The 24,206-nt window shown below is 44.7% G+C and overlaps 2 protein-coding genes across 7 annotated transcripts in view; one reads left to right on the top strand and one right to left on the bottom strand.

The window, feature by feature from the left end:
- LOC135912266 (juvenile hormone acid O-methyltransferase-like) overlaps positions 1 to 24,206 on the top strand; it is an 88,429-nt gene that overhangs the window by 24,128 nt on the left and 40,095 nt on the right. The gene's annotated exons all lie outside the window — the stretch shown is intronic.
- LOC135912264 (retinol dehydrogenase 7-like) lies at positions 381 to 17,945 on the bottom strand. 2 transcript variants are annotated; one of them, XM_065444674.2, is made up of 5 exons: positions 17,437 to 17,945; positions 12,143 to 12,349; positions 4,962 to 5,144; positions 3,059 to 3,191; positions 381 to 1,818 (listed from the first exon to the last, which is right to left on the bottom strand). In XM_065444674.2, exons 1-5 carry the CDS (start codon positions 17,639 to 17,641, stop codon positions 1,485 to 1,487), a joined length of 1,062 nt encoding a protein of 353 aa, XP_065300746.2. In that variant the 5' UTR covers positions 17,642 to 17,945; the 3' UTR covers positions 381 to 1,484. The 2 variants fall into 2 exon arrangements, with proteins under 2 accessions (XP_065300746.2, XP_070383315.1); XM_070527214.1 differs by lacking the exon at positions 12,143 to 12,349.

Genomic DNA, 24,206 nt, shown 5'->3' with positions numbered 1-24,206 from the left:
CAGAAACACTGGTATTTAAAGCGGATGAATGAATTAACCGGTGAGCAGTTGAGATAAGCAATATACGTTTAGAGTACTGGCGGAAGAAAAACAGGGAATAAATCGATAGAACCGGATCCGTTACAGTAATAGGCAGCTATACAAGGTAAAAAATGGGAGCTCTAAGGAAGAGAGAAAAGATTAAGGACACTGGCAAAATCCTAGACTGATAAATACTGAAGATTATGATTAGCTCAACAGGCTTTGTGACTCTTCGACGCCGCACCATTTCGAAGGGGACTCCAAATAAGCATCATCACCGTTAATATCATTTGTTGTAGAAGTTGTGGTTCCAGAGTCGATTAATCTTCAGACAAAATCTTCAAAACGACGCATCGAGCGCGAGAAGCAAGAAGCTTTTAATCAAATAAACCTAGCTTACTTAGACGGGAGGAGTCTGAGTGTGCTATGGTTTGTCGTGCACGTAGTTCGAATTCAACAACATCTATTACTAAGTCAAAGGGAAAGGAAGTTGCGTACAACACAAAGAACTGAACGTCGGCACCTGTTTGTCTTATCAACACTAATCCTTCTGTACTGTCACATAATCATAATTACCTTTTATATAACACAATAAATTTTTCAAGTTATTTCATGGAATTATAATCTATTCACACGACCACATCCCTTCTCCCCGGACAAAGCGCCCTATAACCGCTAAGTTCTATAGTTTCCCGTAGTATTTGAGCACAATTATTGAAGAAAAAAAGGCAAGTGAAATTAACATAGTTGTATTCACCGTGGAAAAATGCTGCAGCAAGTGAGTTGACAGCCAAAGAAATCGCTGAAGTCTGGTGTCTTCCGTGTTACGTTTAGGCGCACAACGAATCTCCCATGAAGTGGGGCTGATGCTGCCAAAGCTAGCCTATGTTGGCCCTTATATTCAGCGTCAAAATGGCACACGCACACCGTCACACTGCAAAAGAGTCGATAATCAATGAAAGAGTTCAAAGCGAAAAAGGACGGGCTGGCAGTTAAAGGCCTCCGACATTGCACTTAGTTCACGTCAAGACATCGCTTTCCCTTGATCCTGGATTTAATGGTGGGATCAAAAAGGTTGACGGAGTTGGTGGCATTTCTTGGAAATAACGTTTAGAACTTTATGCATGGAGTGTCCAGGCCATGCGTCGAGCTGTTGCGGCTTTGGGACATGTTTCTTTCACTGCAGTCTTGATGACACCAATAGCTTTTTCGGTATCCCTTCCAGCGAGACAGTTATTTACTAGAGCTGTCATTTCATCTGGAACAGTGTCTTTAAATATAAGGTATGCGGCATAGATTGTGATATTCCTAGATGATGTGGCAATAAAGCACCTTTATGGTGTACCACAAAACTGCGCACGCTGACCCATGGATAGCTTTAAGCTAGGCGTCTCGGAGAGCTCTCTCAATTAGCAGCGCTCTTTTTGGAATATTTTCTTATGAGCTAACAATAACGGAAACAATTATTTCATTCTGAGGTGAATCTTGTGCAAGAGTACAGAGGCAAAATCTGTGATCCCTCGGGGAAACACTGTCATGAAGAATACACAGGGTGTGTCGAGTCCCCACGGTGACCTGTAGATGGCGTTGGGGTAAGTTTCTCTCACGGCTCGCTCCATGACACTGACGCCTTCTTCGGGATCTTCTCTCATGATGGCGTTGAAGCTCTTGCCAAGAGCCTTCATCCAGTCCTCGACGTCCTGATGTGTGTAGCGGGCGATAGCTTCAGGCTCCTGCTGCTTGAATTCCCGCATCACGAGGTCCATTGGAGTGCTGCCCGTCTTGAATATTGGCGTCCTGCGAGTCAACAAACAAACGACAAAGGCTGAAGTAACAGTCGCTTTTTGGGCACGATATCTTTCCCGCTTGCACTTAGTCGGACCGGGAAAAAACTATTTTTTTAATCTATGAGCAAGTTCTCCGAATCTATGGAGGCTCGGGAAAAATGTTACATGCCAGAACATTGCAGCAAAACGATAGGCACGAGCAAGTATATACTTGCAAAAAGAAGATTGATTAGGTTGGTAGAGGCGCACACGTTTTATCTGTGCTTTTTCTTTTATGAAGGTCTGTTAGCGCCTATCGTCCATGTGACGTAAGATCAATAAGCTTAGAATCGCGTTTTGGCGATAACAATATATTATTTTACGTTCTTTAGGTTCTGATGGTAACTCAATCTCTCAGACAATCTCAGACACACTTAAGATCTTTGTTCATTCGTCTGTTTGCTGGTGGCGACATGATAATCCCCAGTTTTGACCGCACATCGGATTTTCATTCCCTTGCACAGCCGCGGTGTTGGAACTGGATTTAGCTGGTGTCTTGGCACTCTAAACTGTTGTGGGATGTATTTGCTTCAAGGATGACTCCATCCTAAGGCATGGTCACATATGGAGGTTTAGTTAGTGAAATCCACAGTACCACTTACTTTATCTCTAGGGCATATGTAGAGACTGTAACCTACTCCATCAATGATGGCCTACAAGGCACTAATGAAATGACAGCAATGGCTAACGGGGTCAAAAGTTGTTCACTTTGGGTGCTGAAATCAAGTATTAGAAAAGCAAGAACGATGGTTCTGAATGAGTTTTATCACCTTTACTGAAGACCTGTTGTCCGTAATATGTAAGTGAGAACTCAGACGGCAGTCCTTCAGCATTATAAGTCTTGTAGACTTCTAACCTAATGTTTGTAAATATCCTTTCACTTGAGGCGATCTGGCGTACTTTGTCAGATCAACGATACTGAGATGAGGCAGTGTTAAAATAATGCTGTTTTACAGCCAGAACCCCAATATGTTTATTAGGTTGATTTTAACGTGGATCTAAGTATAAGTACACGGGTGTTATTTGTATTTAGTCGTCATTGATAAGGCAGTGTGTTAGACACCATAACTGTTGCCATGATTGAAAGCCAACCTGCTGCGATCTCAAAACATGTAGGCACTTGCTTAGAAGGTTCATGAACCTACGATGTTATAACTGATTTTGCATTTCACTTGACTGAAGGATGAGCACCATCATCACTGTGTACTTACCGATAAGCTGAGGGCTCTACAATAACAAAGTCCACACCACTGCCATGACACTCTCTTCGGAGACCATCCATCATGGAGACCACGGCGTGCTTCGACATGCAATAGGGTACAATCATGGGCTGGGTAAAGTGACCTGCACATGAGGAAAATCAGAATTAGCTAGCTTAGTCTTTCAAAGGTGTTCTTATCCTTTTGACATTGCGAGCCACGTGACAACACGCCACATGGAAGGAGTAATAACAGAACAATAGACAGGTTTCATGGCACTTGAAGGAACAGAGAAGAGAAACTGTCAACTAGTTTACGCTGGTGAGATGACTGTTTTCAACATTAGGCAAAGTTATTTCAGGAAGCGGAGGGGCGACGAGCTTGCTGCACTTCGCTGCCTACAACTATTCTCAAAAACAACCAATACCTAAGGCGGCTATAGTCTACGCATCAGTGCGCTCATCCAATAAATGTGTTGGCTCGTTTAATTATATTCGGCTATTTATAACTGGTTGTTGCATTTGTCACTGAGTAGGATACAACATTCATGGGTATGAGTGGGTTCTGCTTGAAGGTCCAAAGAGTAGTAGTTTGTACGAGTTGGGATGTCATGACTTTTTTGTCTTGTAGCGCAGCTCAGAACGAGCAAAAAGGAAGGTTGGAGGTGTAATGAAAAAAAAAAACAACCGGAGAACAGGGTTGAGCGCTAACTTCCAACTGGTGGTTTATTTCGTGACTCAGAAGGCTACTTATACACTCAGCGAATCATGTGACATGAAAAGACAACAACACAAAAGTATAGCGCTCAACCCTGTTCTCCCTTACTCTTCATTACCCTTTCCACCTCCATTTTTGCTCGTTCTGAGCTGCGCTACAAGTAAAAAAATCCTGCTTGAAGCCTCGACAACAAAATCAATAGTTCTAGAAAAATGCTGCTTTCATTATTAGGTCATTCTCCTTGAGCTATGCAACTTGCTGATTGCTTTATTAGAGTGAGAAATAAAACGTTTATTATCGCTCAGAGGATAACTGAGCAGGTGGCCTCAGTCGAGGTCACTTCTGTCACTGTGCTTGATGGTGGATAAGATGCATGCTGTCAGGTATTCTTGCTCCTGGAATACGTGGCCGTTGCCAGCAACCCAGGGCCAGGGCTAAGATAGGGAGGTGGGATGACGTAGCGTAGCAGGCGGAGGTTGGCATACCCGCAGGACATGATAGGTGTTCGGGCTGTCGCCTCCGTATATGCAAGGATGAAAACCTGAGTCGAAGACATTATAATTGAGTTAATGAGAAATAAGTAGGGTCAGGCGAGTAAATTGTTGTGCAAAATTGATAACCAGTGGTCCTGAAGGGTGAAAGATTGGGTGCCAAGAGAAGGGAAACGTAGTCGAGAGATCGCTTGGAGAGACAATCTTCCTGAAGTGGACTAAAATGAACTAATGATGACGGTGATGAGAACGTGGACGTTAAAGACATGAAATAAATAAAATGGACGATGAAGGAGACCGGACAGGTACTCTTGATCCTCATCAATTTAGTCTCTGTGCTAATCCTTAACGTCCGCGTGAGTAATTACGCATTCGTCTAGCAACGCACTTGTTATGGTGGTGCCGGAACACACACAATGCCCATTCTAACGTACCTGTGACAGAACCAAATCTGTAATCAAATGCACCTGCGAGCACTAACGTTACCTCCTTCCCCCTCCCCTGTTCATGTTTGCTGTGCGCAGGCAGCTCAAGTTGTCTGTGCACAGCGAATAGGGAGGAGAGGGTGGTCTGTGTCTTTGGCAGGCACTGATGGTCGTCGAGCAGCACCGTTGCTCGTTTTGTTTGGGAGCCCACAGCCATGTTTCACTCGTACATAATAGCAGTGAGGAATACCCATTACACGTTATCGCTCGTATCACGCTTACCGAAGGGACTCGCAATGGCGACGACTCTGCCACTGCTTTTCTGGAGTAGAGGCAGGAACTTCTTCGTGACCCGAAGTGCCCCGAAGACGTTCACGTCAAAAATGTTGGTCACAGTTTCCATTGTCAGCCACTCTAGGAGACCGCAGCTTCCTATGCCAGCGTTCGCGACCACCGACCACAGTTCTGCGCACAGAGCATATCTATGAATCACCAGTGACCTTGCTCTTTCATGCGTCCAAGAGAAAAAGTCGCAGTTTTGCCGGAAAGGCGAAGCATCGATTGCGACAGCAATTTAGTATGCACCTATACGAAACAACGATAGAAGTTTTATTGGTTGTATACACTTGGAAACATTCACGTACCACTTAAATTAAAACATGAACACATCTCACACGAAGGCGGCGCACAGTCGCTGTCTTCACGTTGAAGTGAGGAAGCGGCGCAGCAGCAGCGAGCAAATTGACCTTCGTGCTTCCTCGATGTGACCTAAGCGGCGACGACACAATGCACACGGAGCTATCAGCAGCCGGCGTCCTCTGTCCCCATTCCATATGGTTTTCAAGATAGGGCCCGTGAGGCCGCGCGTGGCTGCGCCATACGCTGCCGCCGCAGTAGTTATCATGATCATCAGCCTGGCTACGCCCACTGCAGGGCAAAGGCCTCTTCCATACTTTTCCAACTACCCTGGTCATGTGCTAATTGTGGCCAAGTTTTCCTTGCAAAGTTCGTAACCTTATCCGTCCACCGAATTTTCTGCCGCCCCCTGCTACGCTTCCATTTCCTTGGAATTCAGTTCGTAACCCTTAATAACCATCGGTTATCTTCCCTCTTCATTACATGCCCTGGCCATGCCCATTTCTTTTTCTTGATTTCAACTAAGATGTAATTAACTCGCGTTTGTTCCCTCACCCAATCTGTTCTCTTCTTATCCCTTAACGTTACACCCATCATTCTTCTTTCCATAGCTCGTTGCGTCGTCTTCAATTTAAGTAGAACCCTTTCCGTAAGCCTCCAGGTTTCTGCCCCGTACGTGAGCACTGGTAAGACACTGCTCTTATACACTTTTCTCTTGAGGGATAATGGTAACTTGCTCTTCATGGTTTTAGAATGCCCGCCAAACGCGCCCAGTCCATTCCTATTCTGGTGATTATTTCAGTCTTAAGATCCGGGTCCGCGGTCACTACCTGCCCTAAGTAGATGTATTCCCTTATCTCTTCCAGTGCCTCCCTCCCCATCGTAAGCTCCTGTTCTTTTCCGAGACTGTTAAACACTACTTTAGTTTTCTGAAGATTAATTTTTATAGCCACCCTTCTGCTATGCCTGTCCAGGTCATTGAGCACGCATTTCGCTTGGTCCCCGGAGTTACTAAGCAAGGCAATATCATCAGCGAAGCGCAAGCTACTAAGGTATTCTCCATTAACTCTTATCCCCTGTTCTTCACAATCCAGATCTCTGATTACCTCCTATAACCACACTATGACTAGCATTGGGCCCGCCATGGTTGCTCAGTGGCTATGGTGTGGGCTGCTGAGCATGACGTCGCGGGATCGAATACCGGCTGCGGCGGCAGCATTTCAATGGGGGCGAAATGCAAAAACACCCGTGTACTTAGATTTAGGTGCACGTTAAAGAACCCCAGGTGGTCGAAATTTCCGGAATCCTCCACTAAGGCGTGCCTCATAATCAGAAAGTGGTTTTGGCACGTGAATCCGCATGATTTAATTTTTTAAATCGCATTGGAGAGATCGTATCTCCCTGCCTGACGCGCTTCTTTATTAGGATTTCGTGGCTTCCTTTATGGAGGACTGCGGTGGTTGTCGAGCCGCTATGGATATCTTTCAGGGTTTTTACATACGGCTCGTCTACACCCTGCTTCCGTAATGCCTGCATGACTGCTGAGGTTTTGACTGAATCAAACGCTTTCTCGTAATCAACGAAAGGTATATATAGGGGTTGGTTATATTCCACGCATTTTTCTATAACCTGAGTGATAATGCGAATATGGTTTATTTTGAGTAGCCTTTACTGAATCCTGCGTGGTCCTTTGGTTGACAGAAGTCTAAGGCCGCAGTAGTACAACCCCGCTTTCTCTCGGTGCCTTGCGTGGGATGCAAGACCCAATGCTACTACCCCGCTTTCCTTCCTTGCGCGAGAGAAATGGGGCCACAGTCGTCCTCTCACCATAGCGTACTTTCATTCGAACAAACAGCATACCGCGCGCGGTGACGATGTTATCACATTTCGACTTCATAGGGGAGATCACGATGACGCGAGCGCCGAAAGCAATGATGACGGCTGTAACGCGCCTGAAGTGTCCACATAATTGCAATTGCAGTTCAAAGAATGTTCACTACATGGTCTTCGAAAATGCTCTAGGTATTTGCAACTCTTAATGGTACTCTTTATACAGCAAATTTATGTTAGCAACTGCATTCATCAGAGCGGGAAGGATTTTATATGGAAAAAAAAACTGTGTCTTCTCAACCAGTTTCTCGGGCGAGACGTAAAGCAACGTTCGCCATTAAAAGATAACTTACAATAACGTTGCGTACACCACGCCCGAAAGTGTCTGTAGTGGTTGTAGTGCCTGTTTGTCCTCCCACATTTGCTCAAGGGATAAAGGTTTTCATGCAACGTACATTATCCGTACAAATGCTTGTTTCTATCTATAGTCCACAGGCGGGCTTGAGGTGGCTTGAGTTATTTCGAGTTTGCGAAACACAGCCTCTGCACTTGTGTAAAAAGATAATTTGTAGAAAATTTATAACTGGACTGTAAAATTTTCTCTACCATTGTGTTTTCTTGTTTTACTTACTTCAGCTACTTTTGTTTTACGTGATTGCGAAATATAAAGCAGCAGCATTTATAGAAGTGTTTCTTCCTTAGTAACAATCGGTATGAGCCTTTAAAAAATTCTTGGGTCCCAAAGTGTGTTTTATAAATGTATAACTTATTTACATTAGAGAAACTTTCTAACTTTCATAGTCCAACTACCAATGCAAGAGCTCTAGTTTCTTGTGGACTTGCGACAATGAAAGAGTTTTTTATTTGGCGTATAAAAGAGATACTGGTGGCTACACTCCACCGGTTTTTCTCTGACATGATGATAGAGCTCGATGAAAATTACAGAAGCTGCGATTAGATGTAACACATCGGTGTCACCTGTAAAGATTTAGGGCATAACAAAGATTCACGGCAGTTCATAAAATACACACGTGTTTTCGGGCTATTGCAAATGAGGTCCCACAGGAGTGCCTCACTCCAATTGAAACATCCAGGAATACAAAAACTAGACCGCCCTGTTAAAACAAGAACCATGACAACAAGAACAAACAAATAACTAAAACAGCAAGACAGTAGAAAATTAGTAAGCAAGAATACATACAATTCCAGAAGAACAATTGCGTCTACTTGCACAACGAGATGAAAAGTAGCGTGATCACATTTAGTACAATTTATACATTACTCATCTCTGCAGAAACTGAAATATGGCGCTTGCTTGACTGTTGCAAATTTTGCAGTGGCCATGGACCCAATACCTTTCTTAATGAGTGGAAAGAAAGAAGAAGCGAAAGGCTTAACTTCCGAAAGCACTTGGATACGTTGCAACTTTGTATTGAAACGTTTTCTAGCGGAGGGCTAAATTTACGCTTGCATCTTTCGAAGGAAAGCTGCCTTTGAAATAGTTAAGGATAAGGCGTGTGCGCAAAAGATGGTTACCACTCGACTTTCCCTTCGCGATATGGCCTCGAGCTATATACAGCACGATGTATGCAACAACGACTTCATAGCACCTGTGGAGCACTGTGAAGGACAGCACCTTGTTAGAGGGAAAATTGTCCTTTAAGGTGCATATAAATCTCTCGGCACGAGGCCTTTTAGTTCCTATGGGACTCGTCTGCATTGAAGACGTGCCGTGGTTATAACTCGCATAGAGTGCAGCTGCTCTGTGTAGGCCAAACTACGCTAACAAGTAGGAATTGGTGCGGCATTTTGTGACGATGCATTTCAGTTTTCTTTCCGATTGTCTTATCTCTCGTCGCAACGAACGGCTGAGTCCATTGAAGACGGCAGCAAGATGGCATCCTGATCGTCGACGAACGAAAAGATTGTAAAATGAAGCGGATAACCATAAAACAGAAACATCGTACGACATGTCATTAACTTGCCATGTAATGAGAAATGTCCTCATTATCAGACGCCCGTTGCCGGAGTGAACTTGTCACTCTTGACGTTAGATTGGAGACCGTTCAGTTTAGAGAAATGATGGCGGACGTAGTCAAAAAAGGCAATGCAAATGCGTGGTCTAATAGCTCCGACAAAAGTTAATGGAATACCGCACGATGCCATTAGCGGATCTACAAACGCCACTTAATTATTTTTCAAGAAAATTTTTTCAACTTCAGTGTTGAATTTCTTCTGCCGTTCAGTGTTTTTCATGCTAAGTGGAAGCACTGCTTAAGTTGCTCTGTAGCTCTGATAAGTGTTTTAGTAAATTGCTTTTGTTTAAAATACTTGATAGGATGGTATGCCATCTACATGTCTACATATTCGAAGTATGCATATACATATGCGCAGGTTAGATAACCGCTGGACGATAGTAAGGGATACACAATGGGTGCTTAAAGAAGGGAAGTGCAGTCGAGGACGGTAGAAGACTAGGTGGGATGATTAAAGTGGGAAATTCGCGAGCTAGTTAGAATACCTTGGTGCGCAGAAGAGGGGTAATTGAAGATCGCAGGGAGAGGCCTTCGTGCTGCAGTGGAAATAACATGGGCTGATGGTATTGTTACTGGGATGTTGGGAGTATAGAAGATTCTATGTACAATATATATATATATATATATATATATATATATATATATATATATATATATATATATATATATATATATATATATATATATATATATATATATATATATATATATATATATATATATATATATATATATATATATATATATACACCCAGGGTGTTTCACGTAACTTGAGCCAAACTTTAACAATGAGCCAACGCCACGTGGCTGGAACTAATCAAGGCAATGTTGTTTGTGGTCGCATGGAGTTGCTGAAATCATTTCTTGCATTCCGCCTAAATATATAATTAGTCCTAATTAATTAACCAACTTCTCAATAATTTTAATGAGGTGACAAGTGTCAGTGAGAAAATTGTAATGGAACTTAAAGAACTTCCGATACAGCTTTCTGTTGCTCATTACCTGCTTCCAAAAGAGTTTTTCCGAGCGTGAAAGAAGCCCGCGCATACACGTGAAATTAGCGCGCGACTGGCCACGCGAGGGACCTTTCGTGTATGCGGGCCTCTTTCACGTTCTGAGAGAGAGAGAAGAAACTTTATTAATGAATGGCCGGCAATTTCGTTGTGGTGGCCTCAGGTGGCGGCTCCAAGTCCTTGGACTCGGGCGGCATCTTTGGCTTGCCGGACGGCCCAGAGTTGGTCTGCCAACTCTGAACTTTTGAGAGCCGCCTCCCAGCGGCGGCGGCGCCGATGAAGAAGGTCTCCGGCGGGACCCGCAGCTGGGGCGGCGTCGGGGAGAAGCGAGCTCGAGGCTTCCCGTACTGTGGTAACGGCCGCGATTACGGTCGCGTCGCGAACGGATGTGGTCCCATTACCGTGGTTGCCGGCACATTCCCATAGCATATGTCGCAGCGTTGCTCGCTGTCCGCAAGCTTTACAGGCATCTGTGGGATATAAACCTGGGTAGAAGTGATGTAGGACCGCGGGGCTAGGGTAGCTGTGCGTCTGGAGCAAGCGTAAAGTTACGGCCTCATTCCTGTTTAACTTGTCGTGTGGTGGCGGGAATGTGCGTCTTTGGAGTCTGTAGTGTTGGGTGAGATCTCTGAACGTGGTCAGGCGATCACCCCACGCCCATTGTGATTCTTGTTGCTGTGTTTCTGTTGTAGTGTCCCGATCCGGCATATCCGATGCCCCGCTCTCGGGGGCGGAGGCGGCCACATAATCAGCGGCGGCTCGGCGTGTGAGTCCTCGAGCCGTGGCGTGGGCCGCCCCGTTGCCCGCGAGCGGGACATCGGTGTGTGCCGGGGTCCAGAGGAGGAAGACTGTAGAATTTTGGGGTTGCGAGGGCGATGACGAGCCGCCGTCGTCACAAATTTGGAGTATGCGGACCACTTCCCGCGAGACGCGACCGCGCGCGTAGCCGCGGATTGCCGCCTGCGAGTCGCTGATCACGATCGCAGCGCTAGGCACCAAGTAATGTAATGTATGTAATGAGGAACAGAGAGCTGTATGATAGCCAACAAATTAGGCAGAAGGCAAAAAATATTATGATTACCTCCAAGCGACGGAAAACAACATTGCCTAGGTTATATATATATATATATATATATATATATATATATATATATATATATATATATATATATATATATATATATATATATATTACGCTGTGTGCTAGCTATCATGTACCACCTCTTTTTTAAAGCGAAGCCTCCGCGTGGATGAAACCGCTTGTATGTTTTTAACAGGATCCCGAAGAAGCGTCTCGTATTTTATGCGTTCTTCCCCATTAATTACTCTGTAAAGATCGATTGCGAGCTTGTCATTTATTATAGTTGTGGCATATATTTCAGCATTACGTGTCAAGGGCCGCACGCGTCAAGGCGGTGGCATGCAAGAATGTAACGAACGCATTTGGTTAAAAGTGGTGACACGCGCCAGAAGTCAAATAAAAAGCTCATGCAGATCCCAGACAACGTGGGAATCGGTGTGCGCGAAACTTACGTGAATCGGCAGGGCAAAATGGTGCACTGCGACAAGAGACACGCTGCATATTGAGCCTTTCAGGGTGGGTGTGTCTGTCGCGCGCTAGTTGTACGGCTACCTAGTTGCGGGAGGGAGAGGAAGCGTTAGACTAGAGCTCGCTCATTCGCTCGTTCGTTTGCTTGTTCGTTCGCTTGTTCGTTCGATTGTTCACTCGTTCGTTCGTTCGTTCGTTCATTCGTTCGTTCGTTCTTTCGTTCGTTCGTTCGTTCGTTCGTTCGTTCGTTCGTTCGTTCGTTCGTTCGTTCGTTCGTTCGTTCGTTCGTTCGTTCGTTCGTTCGTTCGTTCGCTTAGATTGACAATCGTTGTCGTCGGTTTCTGCCCAATTTTGATCGCGTAAATGATTGAGGAAAGAAATCAGCAAAGGGTGACTTGCCTCTGTTGCCGAGGTGCTTTTTAACCGAGTCCAGGGCTTCATCCACTTGCTCTTGTTTCGTAACATCAAGCGGCAAGACCTCAACATTTGGCAGGTTCTTGAGTTCTTCGGCACCGACACTAGCGCAACTCAAGCAGCCGGCAAACACCAGGAAGCCGTTGCGTGACAACCGCTTCGCCAAGCGGTTGCCGAATCCGGTGTCACAACCTGCGTGGAATAGCGTTACGTCCTTGAGTGCGCGTTTTAAAGCACGCTTAAGTGAAGCTTACTCAGAGTGCCAGGATACAAGTGTACTTTAGGAGAACGGGAACTTGATAAAGTGGAAGCTTGGGCGAGTTGGTGATTCGATATCGTCATGTTTGCACAGCGTGAAAGACGAGGACTAAAGGACGAACACAACACAGGCGCTGACTACAACTGATGTTTATTTGCGAAATCGCCAGATCTATATACATGAGCAGAAGTAATGAAAAAAAAACAACTGTCGCAATGTGTCACACTATATATATATATATGTATATATATATATATATATATATATATATATATATATATATATATATATATATATATATATATATATATATATATATATATATATATATATATATATATATATATATATATATATATATGTATATATATATATGGGAGGCAGGGATGTTAATCAGTCAAGAGTGTAGTGTTGTACCCTACGCTGGGGGAAGGGAGAGAGAGAGAGGGTGTAGAGACGAGCAGACAGACAGTCGTTGAGTCAAAGCCGCTTGTGCAAACGAGACACGTTCTGAGGTAGTACAAAAGTGCCTTCACTGCCTTCTGAGCCGATGATCCATGGATGCCGTGCTCTAGTTTTGTCTGTTCACTCAGAGGGCATCATCTAGTTTCCTGAGTGCGTTGGACAAAAATTGTCTTTGTGCTTGAAATTTAGGACAGTGGCACAATAAGTGGTCAATGTTCTCCTCGCATCCGCAAACAGCACATGCTGGACCATCAGCCATTCCAGTTGGTGCTGAGTAAGGAAGGCAACTCCCAGCCGCGACCGACACAGAAGAGACACTTCGCGTCGGTGCAGACTGCCCGGAGGTCTGAGTTGCAGTGAAGGGTTTAGTCTGTACAGTGTTGTGCGTCTTATATGTGCGGTATTGCACTCTGCTAAGTAGAGTGCGCGTGCTAAAATACGAAGTTGTCTCGCAGCGTCGGGTCTTGAGAGAGGAATGGGGACGCAGCGGTCATCTTTGTTTGACGGCCTAGCTACCTTTTCTGCGTCATCAACTCCAATGATACCGCGATGACCTGATATCCACTGAAAGTAGATATCATGACCTTTTTCTCTCAGGTGATAGACAAGTTCCATGATTTCGCACGTGAGCTGACCATGAGTTCCATGTCGGAGAAACGACTGCACACATTGCAAGGCCGGCCTTGAATCGCAGAAGACTGCCCATTTTTGAGTACTTTCAGCATCTATCACATGATGCGCGTCGCGGAGAGCCGCGAGCTCTGCAGCTGTAGACGTAGTGATATGGGAAGTTTTGAACCGCTGGGTTTTTTCCATTGTTAGCATAATTACAGCGCTACCGGAACTGGTTGAGGTAGTTGATCCATCAGTATAGACGTGTGTGCAGTCACTGTATTTCTCGTACAAGAGAGGTAAGTTGCTTGAGTGCTGATGACAGCACGTCGGACATTTTCCGAAGTCCCGGGATTCTAAGGTTTACTTGAGTACGGCTCACGTACCATGGAGGAATCAAAAGTCTTGCCGCAGGTGCGTAACCCGTGCGTGAAGACAGTTGCACTGAATGTCGTTTGGGGCATTTTGATTTGCGAGGTTGTAGGTAGGGGTCCGAGTGAAGTGAATTATGTGCGCACGCATTATTTGCTTGGTAATGTGCGTTCCAATGGTGTAATCTTGAGCGACTGCAATAACTTCAGTCATTGACGCACTCCGCGATAGAAGAAGAACCTTTGTCCATCTTTGTCCATTTCTTGAGAGCTTGGGCTTGGATGCTTTGGAGCATAATCAGGTTAGTTCTGCAGGTGTTGCAGATGACCGGTAGGCTGTACCGCAGGAATCCAGTAAAGCGTGCAGTTGCAGCATATATTTCATTGGCATTATCCAGGTATTTCCTGCTAGGAACGTACTTAAACATATGACAAATGCCTGTCAGGACTTTTCTCACATAATTCACGTGAGGGGTCCAGGAGAAATTTCTGTCAATGACCACACCCAAAAAGCTGTGACTTGCGCTGTATGAGATCAGCTGTCCATCGACAGTTGATCTCATACAACTTCAGTGAAGGGAGTTGCAAACAGTGGTTGACATAGTAAATACAAATAACTTATGAATTGCGAGAAAGTGATTCCCTTGCAAAAGTGTCGATGCGCTCCACTGGGTAATTCGAAATTGATAATGCGGATGACTCAGTTTTCAGCGTATTGTAGAGGAGCTGGGTGACAGTGACATGTGTTGCGCCATGATTCAATGAAGTAGTAAAGTCACTATGAATGAACGCATTATATGGAATAAAGAAGGTCTTAGGCTGAAGTATAGACGTGCTTCGATAAGTATCCGGATACCATATGCTGTTTTGCTTTAGTTGTGAGATAAGAGATGTGTTCTTGACATAATAACCAAGGGCAATCAGCATAAATAGACAATAAGTAGTAGCCTTGAAGGGCTAATTATCGAGAGTTGTGGTTTAGATATCTTCGACCTTCTTTTGAGAGGAATTAAATAGCATGAATACTCTTTTACTGGAGTGAATTTTCATCTAGTTACAACGGCACCAGTGAGTAAGGTTTTAAAGAATACTATTCAATTTACAAGTCAGATTTTCATCTGAGGCTTCAGCTGTGAGAATAGTAGTGTCATCCGCATAGCGGTAGGTTTCACAGCGCGAAAGATGAAAGGTTAGATCATTTATGTAAAAAGTGAAAAGGAAATGGTCAAGTAATGAACCGCGTGGAACTACCTTATAGTTGAAATTAAAGCTAGAAAGATGGTCAGCAAAACTAACAGCTTGCTGTCTCTTAGCTAAATAAGTATGTACAAAGGGCCATGCGCTGATAGTACAGCGGCCGCACTCGACTTGGCGAATAACACTTTACTTGCTTCTGCCAATTATCATTATTTATGTGCATGTTATTTTCAAAACACCACTCCTGTAATAACCCTGTCAAAGGATTCACAATGAGGCTTTTGTGAAGTCAATGAGTTCTGAATCATATTTCGTTGCGTCAGCAAAGTGCTTAATTGTACTTGTGAAAGAGAGAAGGGCAAGAATTATAGAGTGCTCTGCAGGACAGCCGAATTATGTCGAATAAAGTACATAAAATTTCGTTAAGCATTTGTTTTTTAATATTGTGAAGAGTTTTTTTATTAGCGTCCACACCCTAGCGTCGGTACACAAGTGTGACGTCTAGATTTTGAAACAATTGCTCAGTTTTGAGGCCACTCTCACTAAATGTAAGTTCTCAAAAAGTGTCTAGTTCAGTCTGTGGCGCTAATAGGGTGAATTGTAGTTCATCTATGTTCATGAAAACACGTTGACTACGCCCGAGCAGATGCCATACAAATTTGTGACGTCACGGTCAGCTGTTACACGAACTTAAAGGCAACGTCGCCACCCATATTTAGTTTCTGCCTCCTTTCTGGCTTACCAAATGGCTCCTCGCGATGAGAGTTGCTATTTGGTACAGTAAAAGGTTAACTTGCTTATACTTCTGTGGTAATGTTACTTAATAATGTCCATCTGTGCCAAGGAGAGAAAGCTTTATAGGGGGCCGTTAGTGTTCACATGCTCCCTCGTTAGGCAACCACACATGCTTATGCTCATGCAGCTCATGTTTCCTGGTTAGGCAACTGGTCGACCTATTTCGATGCCACTTCTTGTATAATTACGAGACAAAAAATCCAACGTACCAATTTTGTTGCGCCAAGGTCATTGCCTCAATATTGCTACTTAGCGCAAAGTCCACAGCAGCTTTCGTCTTATATAGCTGCAATCTCTCAGGTCTGGATAGTTTCACAGTCAATTGATGATTGATTCACTAGTTCGGTAATTAGTTATTTATTCAATTATCACTTCATAATGTTTTTTTTCTGCCCATGAATCGCAGTCTTTGGGACTGTTGAACTCAGCAGCTGTGCAACGAAGCTGGCCTCACCGAAGAAAACTGCAGTTTATGCTCGACGAAGGGGTACCGGCTCACAGCTTGCACTGGGTCTTCCTCGTCGTTTGCAAAAGCATTGACGCGTAAAGTGAAATCTAGACCTCTTCGGCGTCTTCGGCGGCGTACAGCTGACGTAACAGAAGACGGGATTCTACGAGGCTTCACACATCTGCCGCTAGCTCAAGGCTGGCTATGTGGAAGGAAAACCTGTTAGCGTTCTGCGAGTTCAAAGCAGCTAATACAGTCGTCGTTAGACGCAGCTTGGTCCCCGATTCTTGCATGGGTACCGATTCTTGGCACTGCGCCGTGCCACCCGGAAGCCTTTATTGAAGTGCGCAGACCCGCAGTTTATATGCAAGGAGACAGCGCCGTGTGTGCCGAACCCGATATGTTATCTTAGCTCGGAAAATATTACGAATTTAATTATGAGCCTCTGCGAACACGTTGAGAATAAAAGAAAAAGGTGTAGGAGTGTCTTGCGCTTCATTCTGGCAAAATGTGTGTTGCTACCCGCTGCGATATAGATCAGTAGATTTGACGTTGTGTTACTTTCCAACGTGGTCACGAGTGAAACTTCAAGGCTGCTGCGACTACATTTCCATAACGGCGTAATGCAAGGACGCTCACGTGTTGGGGCTTTTGGTGCCTGGAAAAGAACTCCTCGTGACCCAGACTTTTGCAACGGTGGAGGGCTCAATTATTCACTCTTACAAAGCACTAGAAGTCAATTTGTTCACTATGGAAATGACTGTGACCATAGTCAGGATTCAGATACATGGGAAAACGAAATGTTTTTGGTGTCAGCGATGTAGCACAGCTACGAATGAACTTACATATACTTGCAATAGTAACAAAAACATTTCGTTATTAACGTCTCCTGTAATCTCCACACTTCATGGTACTGATGCGGTACATTGAGTCCAAAGAAAAAAAGCAACAAGCACTACTTGCTGGTAACGTTGAGTGCAGACCTTGGAACATTACCGTGGTAAACACAAGCTTTTCGCTACGTTCAAACGAGGGAACATTTCAATACGCCTGCAAATTTGCGTACTTCTAGCTTAAATGCTTGTTTCCTCCTTGTCGTAGCCCACCCACACTTGTAAAAGGAAGTACTCACCAGTGATCAGCACAGCTTTCCCGTCACCACCAATCTTGGTGACAAAAAGACGCGTCCATACAAAGCGTGACAGACTGTAAGACAGCGTGAGTGCGATCCACACCGAACCGACTACCTTGCCCAGTTCGTGCAGCGGTGCCAAGTAGTTCCACAGGCGCCAAAAGAGAAGCAAGAACACCACGCACAACGTCAACGATGTTCTCATGGCTGCGTAAGGAATCGGAAGATCACGATGGCATGTACTGGGCCTCAAAATTGTTTTTCGCCAGTCGCAAAGTGCGATGACTAGCCGTACAACAGGCAAACGCGTACACGAGAAGGCGCTATTGGCAGTGTCAGGTCGTGATGCAACTGCAATGAACCGCAGCTACGCACTGGGCAGGTGGCACGAAACACAGCCGAAGAACAACGTGACGGCAATAACGCGAACAGCAGTAAGGTGTTTGCGAGGCGAGTCTATATTGAACACGCAATCTTCGCCAGTGGAGGGCGCATTGGAAAGACTTGTCCGTCGGCTTCCGCGGGGTGTAAGGAAGGAAGGAGGGACACCTGCAATAACCCCCCGTCTCTTCCTTTCCCTTACCCCAAACGCTTTCCACGCTTACACTTCCTCTGCCGAAAATAGCGGGCGGCGGGCGGGGGGGGGAGGTGTAGGCCGGTGAGAGGTTGAGTGTGGCTCGTGCGGTGAAGAAACGAATCGCTGGTTTAAATGCCGAGATATACGAAGGCACGTGAATGAAAAAAAAATAAAAAACGAAACAAATAAAAGAACGAGAATTAGGAAGAGCAGAAATTTCAAGTAATCACGTGGTAAAACGCCGCAATACAGTATGCTTGCCTGTGCGAGTGCGTGATCTGACTGTAATTTGCATATCATTTGATTATTCCATGTTCGTGTGTCTGTCTGGAGTGGTTTAAGTTTGATGTGCACTGTTTACCCCAGTTAGAAGGATTGGCCGGCATCACAGATGTTGTCAGACTATCTAGTATACTCATAGACTACTGCTACTACTACTACTACTACTACTACTACCAATAGAATGAAAACAACAGACGTAAAATGAGAGGTTGAAGCAGCGATACTCTGCCGCACCAACACCCGTCCTTTACTGCCTTTCAATAGCTAGCATGATCTTTGGTTGCCGTTATGCCACTCTGCGCTAGTCGCTGTATTTCATCCTCGAATATGATACGCACCAGGCGGGTTCGTTTGACAAACAGGGTGCAGTGAGCGGAATGTCTCGTGAGTGAAATAAAAACAAATATCAGCAAGATGCCCACGCAGGCGCAGGTTTCATATGCATATGTATCACCGAAGTTTCGTGTTACCGTTACGGAAAATGTCTTCACTTCAGTTGTTCTCATTTACGTCTACGCAGCTCAACGGTCCTCCCTAACTGCACGCTCTGGTGCTGCTGCTGGTGCTGATCCTTTGTACAAATGGGACATACCTACCGTAATGGATAGGCAAAGAATTGGGCGCTCTGGTGGAATTTTGTTGGTTTCACTTCATCCCCCACACTTGGCCGTTTTTGATGTCAACTTCTTCCCTCCTTCCCTCCTTGCCTCTTGGTCTACTTGTCTATTCCGCGGCCTACCCCCTGTCGCATGCTCGAGGAGGGGTCAGGAATGTTCAGGCACAACACGCTACGTGCTCAATCGATTGTACGTAGTGGCCCAAGATGCTGTATAATCAGCAAGATATCTGCAACCCGCACCCTCAAGATGAGGGAAATAAATCTAAGAGAGCCCTGTTAAGAAAAAAAAAAGAAGCTAGACACTGCCACAAAACATTTCACCAATAGACCCATGGTATTGGCGCAGCGGACGTGGAGGCATGCTGCTGAGCGCGAGATCGCGGCTTCGACATGCGACTGTGCCGGGCGCATTCCAGAATTGGGAGATGAATTAACGAAAAGAAAAAAGACAGCCGTGAACCTTGAGATTGAGGTGATTAATCAATTGAGCCAGCTGGTCGAAATTATTCCGGAACCCCCCCGCAATACGTCGCGCGTCACAATCACATCGCGGCACGTAAAACCCCGTCATATTTTTTCCGCAGAAGCGGTGTTTAGTTGTGTAGAGTAACTTGCAGGGAGATAAAGGGGAGTGGCACTGGGGTACCAAGTGTTTGCTGCGGACAGCTGCTATGATCTAGGAAAGAGGCCGATAGGGCTCGATCGTGACCACTTTACTAACGGACCACGCGGCGTTATGAAATATGTCTGACACTACCCCCCCTTCCCCCCCCAGACCCCCGCCTGTAAAAAGAAAGAAAATAATTTGCACCAGTGATAACGTGTTTTTAAACCTAATACTCGAAACACCAAGCCGCGACCTCGAGCAGGTAGGCAACACCTGCGTTCGGCATGGCAGGAGAGGAAACAAGAGAAGGGTGCTTGGTCGGCTGGAAGCTTTTTCACGGCCTCCATGCGGTATCGGGAAGGCTGCAGACGAGACGCGTGTCATCTACACGCTCGCTCGTGCGGCAACTCGCCGCATTCTATACAGACAAGGCCAGCGTTCATTCAACCGTGACATCGCGGAAGTGGGCCGACAGCTCTTACATTCAATGGAGGACGCCGGCCGACATTGCGTGTCTTTACGGTTCTACGCGTTAGGGGTGTGCGAATAGCAGAAGTTTCAGGTACGAGTAGAACAGTTTTTGCTACACTATTCGCATTCAATTCAAAAATCTGTTATTCCAAATTGTCGAACATTCGTTGCTTTCAAATATACCTTGAATAATAATATTTGGGGTTTTACGTGCCAAAACCACTTTCTGATTATGAGGCATGCCGTAGTGGAGGAGTCCGGAAATTTTGACCACCTGGGGTTCTTTAACGTGCACCTAAATCTAAGCACACGGGTGTTTTCGCATTTCGCCCTCATCGAAATGCGGCCGCCGTGGCCGGGATTCGATCCCGCGACCTCGTGCTCAGCAGCCCAACACCATAGCCACTGAGAATATACCTTGAAAGAAACCATATTGAATACATTGAAAGTATACAACGCCCATTGTAGCCTCAGAGGACAACGAGCGATTGAAATGAGAAGGAAAGCTTTCAGGATGATTATGCAGCAGGGGAGCTACGGTTACCTCCCAAGAGCCAACCGTATACCTCTTGAGTGAACACACGGGGCACATAATTTCAACTCAAAAATATTCGGACATTGATTATGAACGGCTCAACAATAGCAGTCGGATATGCGAATTAGTTGTCCCCATTTAGCGAAAGCAGTCGATTATTTAGCAATTCTCGCCATTTCGACGTTCCTTAAAAGGTTGTACGTTGCAGTGGTGTGACCCTTCTCTCTACTCTTTGTGCGCCCTCTGTGCGTAATTGTTGCGGACCACAATGTAAACGAGTGCCGCAGTATCTCGATTCGAAGCTTCTCAGTAAACCAGAGATCCATGTGCGAACAGAATCGCCATGGATCCATGTGCGAACAAAAGCGCCATGGTGCGCCTGGTAATATGCCTGAAAGTAAGTTATACAAATAAGCACACCGTTGGGCTTAGGTGTTGCGCTGCTAAGGCTCCGCATGGCAAGGTGAAATACCGGCAGCGGCAGCCGCATTTCAATGGGCGCGAATGGCAAAAACACCTGTGCATTGGGGGCACGTTAATGAAGCCGAGGTGGTCAGATATGTTCCGGAGTTCCCCACTACAGCGTGCTTCATACTGGTGTGGTGGTTTTTGGCGCGTAAACGCCAAGAATTGAGTTAATTCTGTTAATCTGAAGGAACCTTTTTTTTACAAAAGCAGGTGCATGCAAACTTCTTAATATTTCACATTGTTCAAAAATGACATATTAAATACTCGATTTGATGTTCGGAGGTTGTTCTTCCCGAGCATTCATTTTTAAATCGTTTAGGAAGTTTCAATAAACGAACACTCGTATTTTACATCGATTGCTGTTGCGTCTTCGGTGGTTATAGTGGGCGTATTCTTGTTAAAAAAAATTAAATGCCATAACTGCCATATGATTAGGAGGCACGCCGTAGTGCCCTTTGGGTAAGTTTTCACCAGCCGGAGTTCTTTAACGTGCACCCAATGCATGGTACACGGGTGTCTTTTGCATTTCGCCGACAATAAATGCTGATCAGAGCATGCAAGTGATTTGCGCCGTATTCGAAAAATGTACTTTCTGTCTTTCAGACGTCGCATAGAGTTATGAAGGACAGAACGAAAGGCAAAACATGTGTGAGTCTAAACAATCGGATGACAGGTGGTCAACCGAGGCTGAAGAGAAGGGAGAGGATCTGCCTCATCGGCAAATATGGAGCTTTGCAAAAAATGCATTCAGTAAAGAAGGAAATGGAACAGATATCACATAAGGACAGCTGACAGCGCACAAAAAGTCCCCTCAAAAGTTGCGAAAATTGGGGGGAAAAATGAAGGTCGGCATGATGGGCTTCATTTCATTTCATTTATTGAACCCTCAGGGCTAAACGCATTAAAGAGGGGAGTGGTCACAAAACAAAAATACATAAATAGATACAATGCATATTACAGAACAAGTAATATCATCCTCCTTTTATACAATGTTAGCTAGTAATAACGAAAATGCTGGTTATCAATTATGTCAACGATATATGCGGGAAGGTCGTTCCATTCACGTGATGTACGAGGCACGAAATACTGAAATGCAGTTTTAGTGTTACATGTTTCAATGCCAACTTTGTGACGATGATCAATGCGATTTGACACGTATATGGGGAACGAAATAAGGGAATCGCGCATTATAGGGTGATGATATAGCTTATGAAAAAGGCTCAAACGAATTGTCTATCGGCGGGATGCTAAAAGAGGTAAAGAAAGATTAGCTTTCATGCTTGTTACACTTGCGGTACGATTAAAGTTGGACAGGATAAAACGAGCAGCGTTATTTTGAACCAGCTCAAGTAAAGTTATAAGTTTTTAATGATGCGGATCCCATATCGCGGCGGCATATTCCAGATTAGAACGTATTAGTGTTCTATATAGCAATTTCAAAGAAGATCGAGTTTTGGAAAAGTTACGGCACTCGTAGCCCAACATGCGGTTAGCTTTGAATTGATTGAAGAAGAATCGAGTGCTTCAGCGCTGAATCACTTCAAGGTCGATGTTTCATTTCTTGAATTTCTCGCCGAAATCCCAGCGTCGCAGGACGTTGTGACGTAACGGATTTCAATTGTTTGTTTGCATTTCGGTGGTTGTGCGACTATTAAAGTTTCTGTAAGCAGGCTGGGTTCTGTCCGTGGTCTTTTTTGTTAGAATACAACCTAGTACACTTTTACCGCTAACGAATTAATTAGGCACGACCAGACGTCGTCAATATCCGTGACGTCACCGTGAGCTGGTGGGGGAATACCAATGTGGCTTGGTCACGTGTCTTCTAGTTCTCACGCCTTTTTTTGGCTTGCCAAGACTTTACCACGGCAAGAGAGGGCTTTTGGGTATCGTAGAAGGACTGTTTACAAAAACAGCTCAGGTTATATTTGTACTTAGTGTCCTATTATGGAGGTCGATTGTTAGTAGCAGCCCCGATTGTTCCAGCGTAGAAAGAACGATCCATTCTCAGTAGCAGACGACAACGAGGAAACTGGGCGACCTCAGCGCTCCACTGCACGCATATATACACAGGTAGGTGCCGACGCGTCACTTATTAGACGCGAAGACAATCGCCACGAAAATGATGGCCGCGGCACACTTAGGCACCGCATACGAACTGCGCCGTTTACAAATTGCAGAATGAGCACGGGTGGAACCAGGTAAGACAAAGATAGGAAATACACGGCTTCGTTTCACGGCTGCTGTAAGCAGCACGCGTAACAATCATGATACCACGTAGTCATGTGATTCGCGGTATAGAGTTCTTGCAGGCAATTTATTAACATAGTCTGTTATGTTTTCTTTTGTACTGATAAATAGTTTACTGAGAGAGACTCTTCCTTAGGACAGCCGATAGCTATCACTAAGTGGTGACATCGACCAAATATATGAGTCTTGGAAGGAATAGTTTGCTTGAGGAGAGGCACAATCACTCGATCTGCTTGTTTTCTTTACTCTGTGATATTCCTGCTTTTTTGTTTTTATATATCTACAGAGACCATTTAGATTGTTCAATCATTATCTTATGTTAATTATTGTATATTGTTGCTGTTTCTGTACTTGTATTATGACTGCGTGCTGAACTGTATCTCGGAGCAAAAGCCTCTGTCAGGCTGTGTAACCGTTTGCTTTTGCTTCGATTTCTGTTGATGTACAGAAAGAAAGAAATCAACAAACAATCAAACAAACAAAGAAACAAACAAGCAAACTTATTACGTCAGCATTTGTGTCGGAGCCTGTGCTTTTTTCGAGAACAGGGCCTGACTACGGTTTGTAGCTTTCTATTAAGAAGTTGTTTTTGAAAGGGGGGGTTTACTGTTAAATATGTTACTCCAAAACAAGTTATGGAAATTTAGTATGGGGAACAGCAACACGTGGTAATTACGACAAGTTATTGGCAATATAAAAACGAATGCTACGCTGTTACGAACGTTATAAAGAAAACCCACGGGATCTCAGACCACCACCTTTATTTTTAAAACATGATATGTTAAGAGCTGACCGGATATTTTATTGCAAGCTACTACAATTTGTGCACCATGAAAATTATACATAAATAGCAGCATTGACAAATCATCTTACTACTTCACAGAACAAAACCGACGCATGCCAATAACACGGACTAACTATGGAAAACAATCTATGATATATCAAATAACATCGCTTCCTAATA

This window comes from Dermacentor albipictus, chromosome 10, assembly GCF_038994185.2.
Source record: "Dermacentor albipictus isolate Rhodes 1998 colony chromosome 10, USDA_Dalb.pri_finalv2, whole genome shotgun sequence".
Lineage (NCBI taxonomy): Eukaryota > Metazoa > Arthropoda > Arachnida > Ixodida > Ixodidae > Dermacentor > Dermacentor albipictus.
The sequence above is the reverse complement of the archived record's forward strand: the minus strand, read 5'-3'. Positions and strand labels throughout refer to the sequence as shown.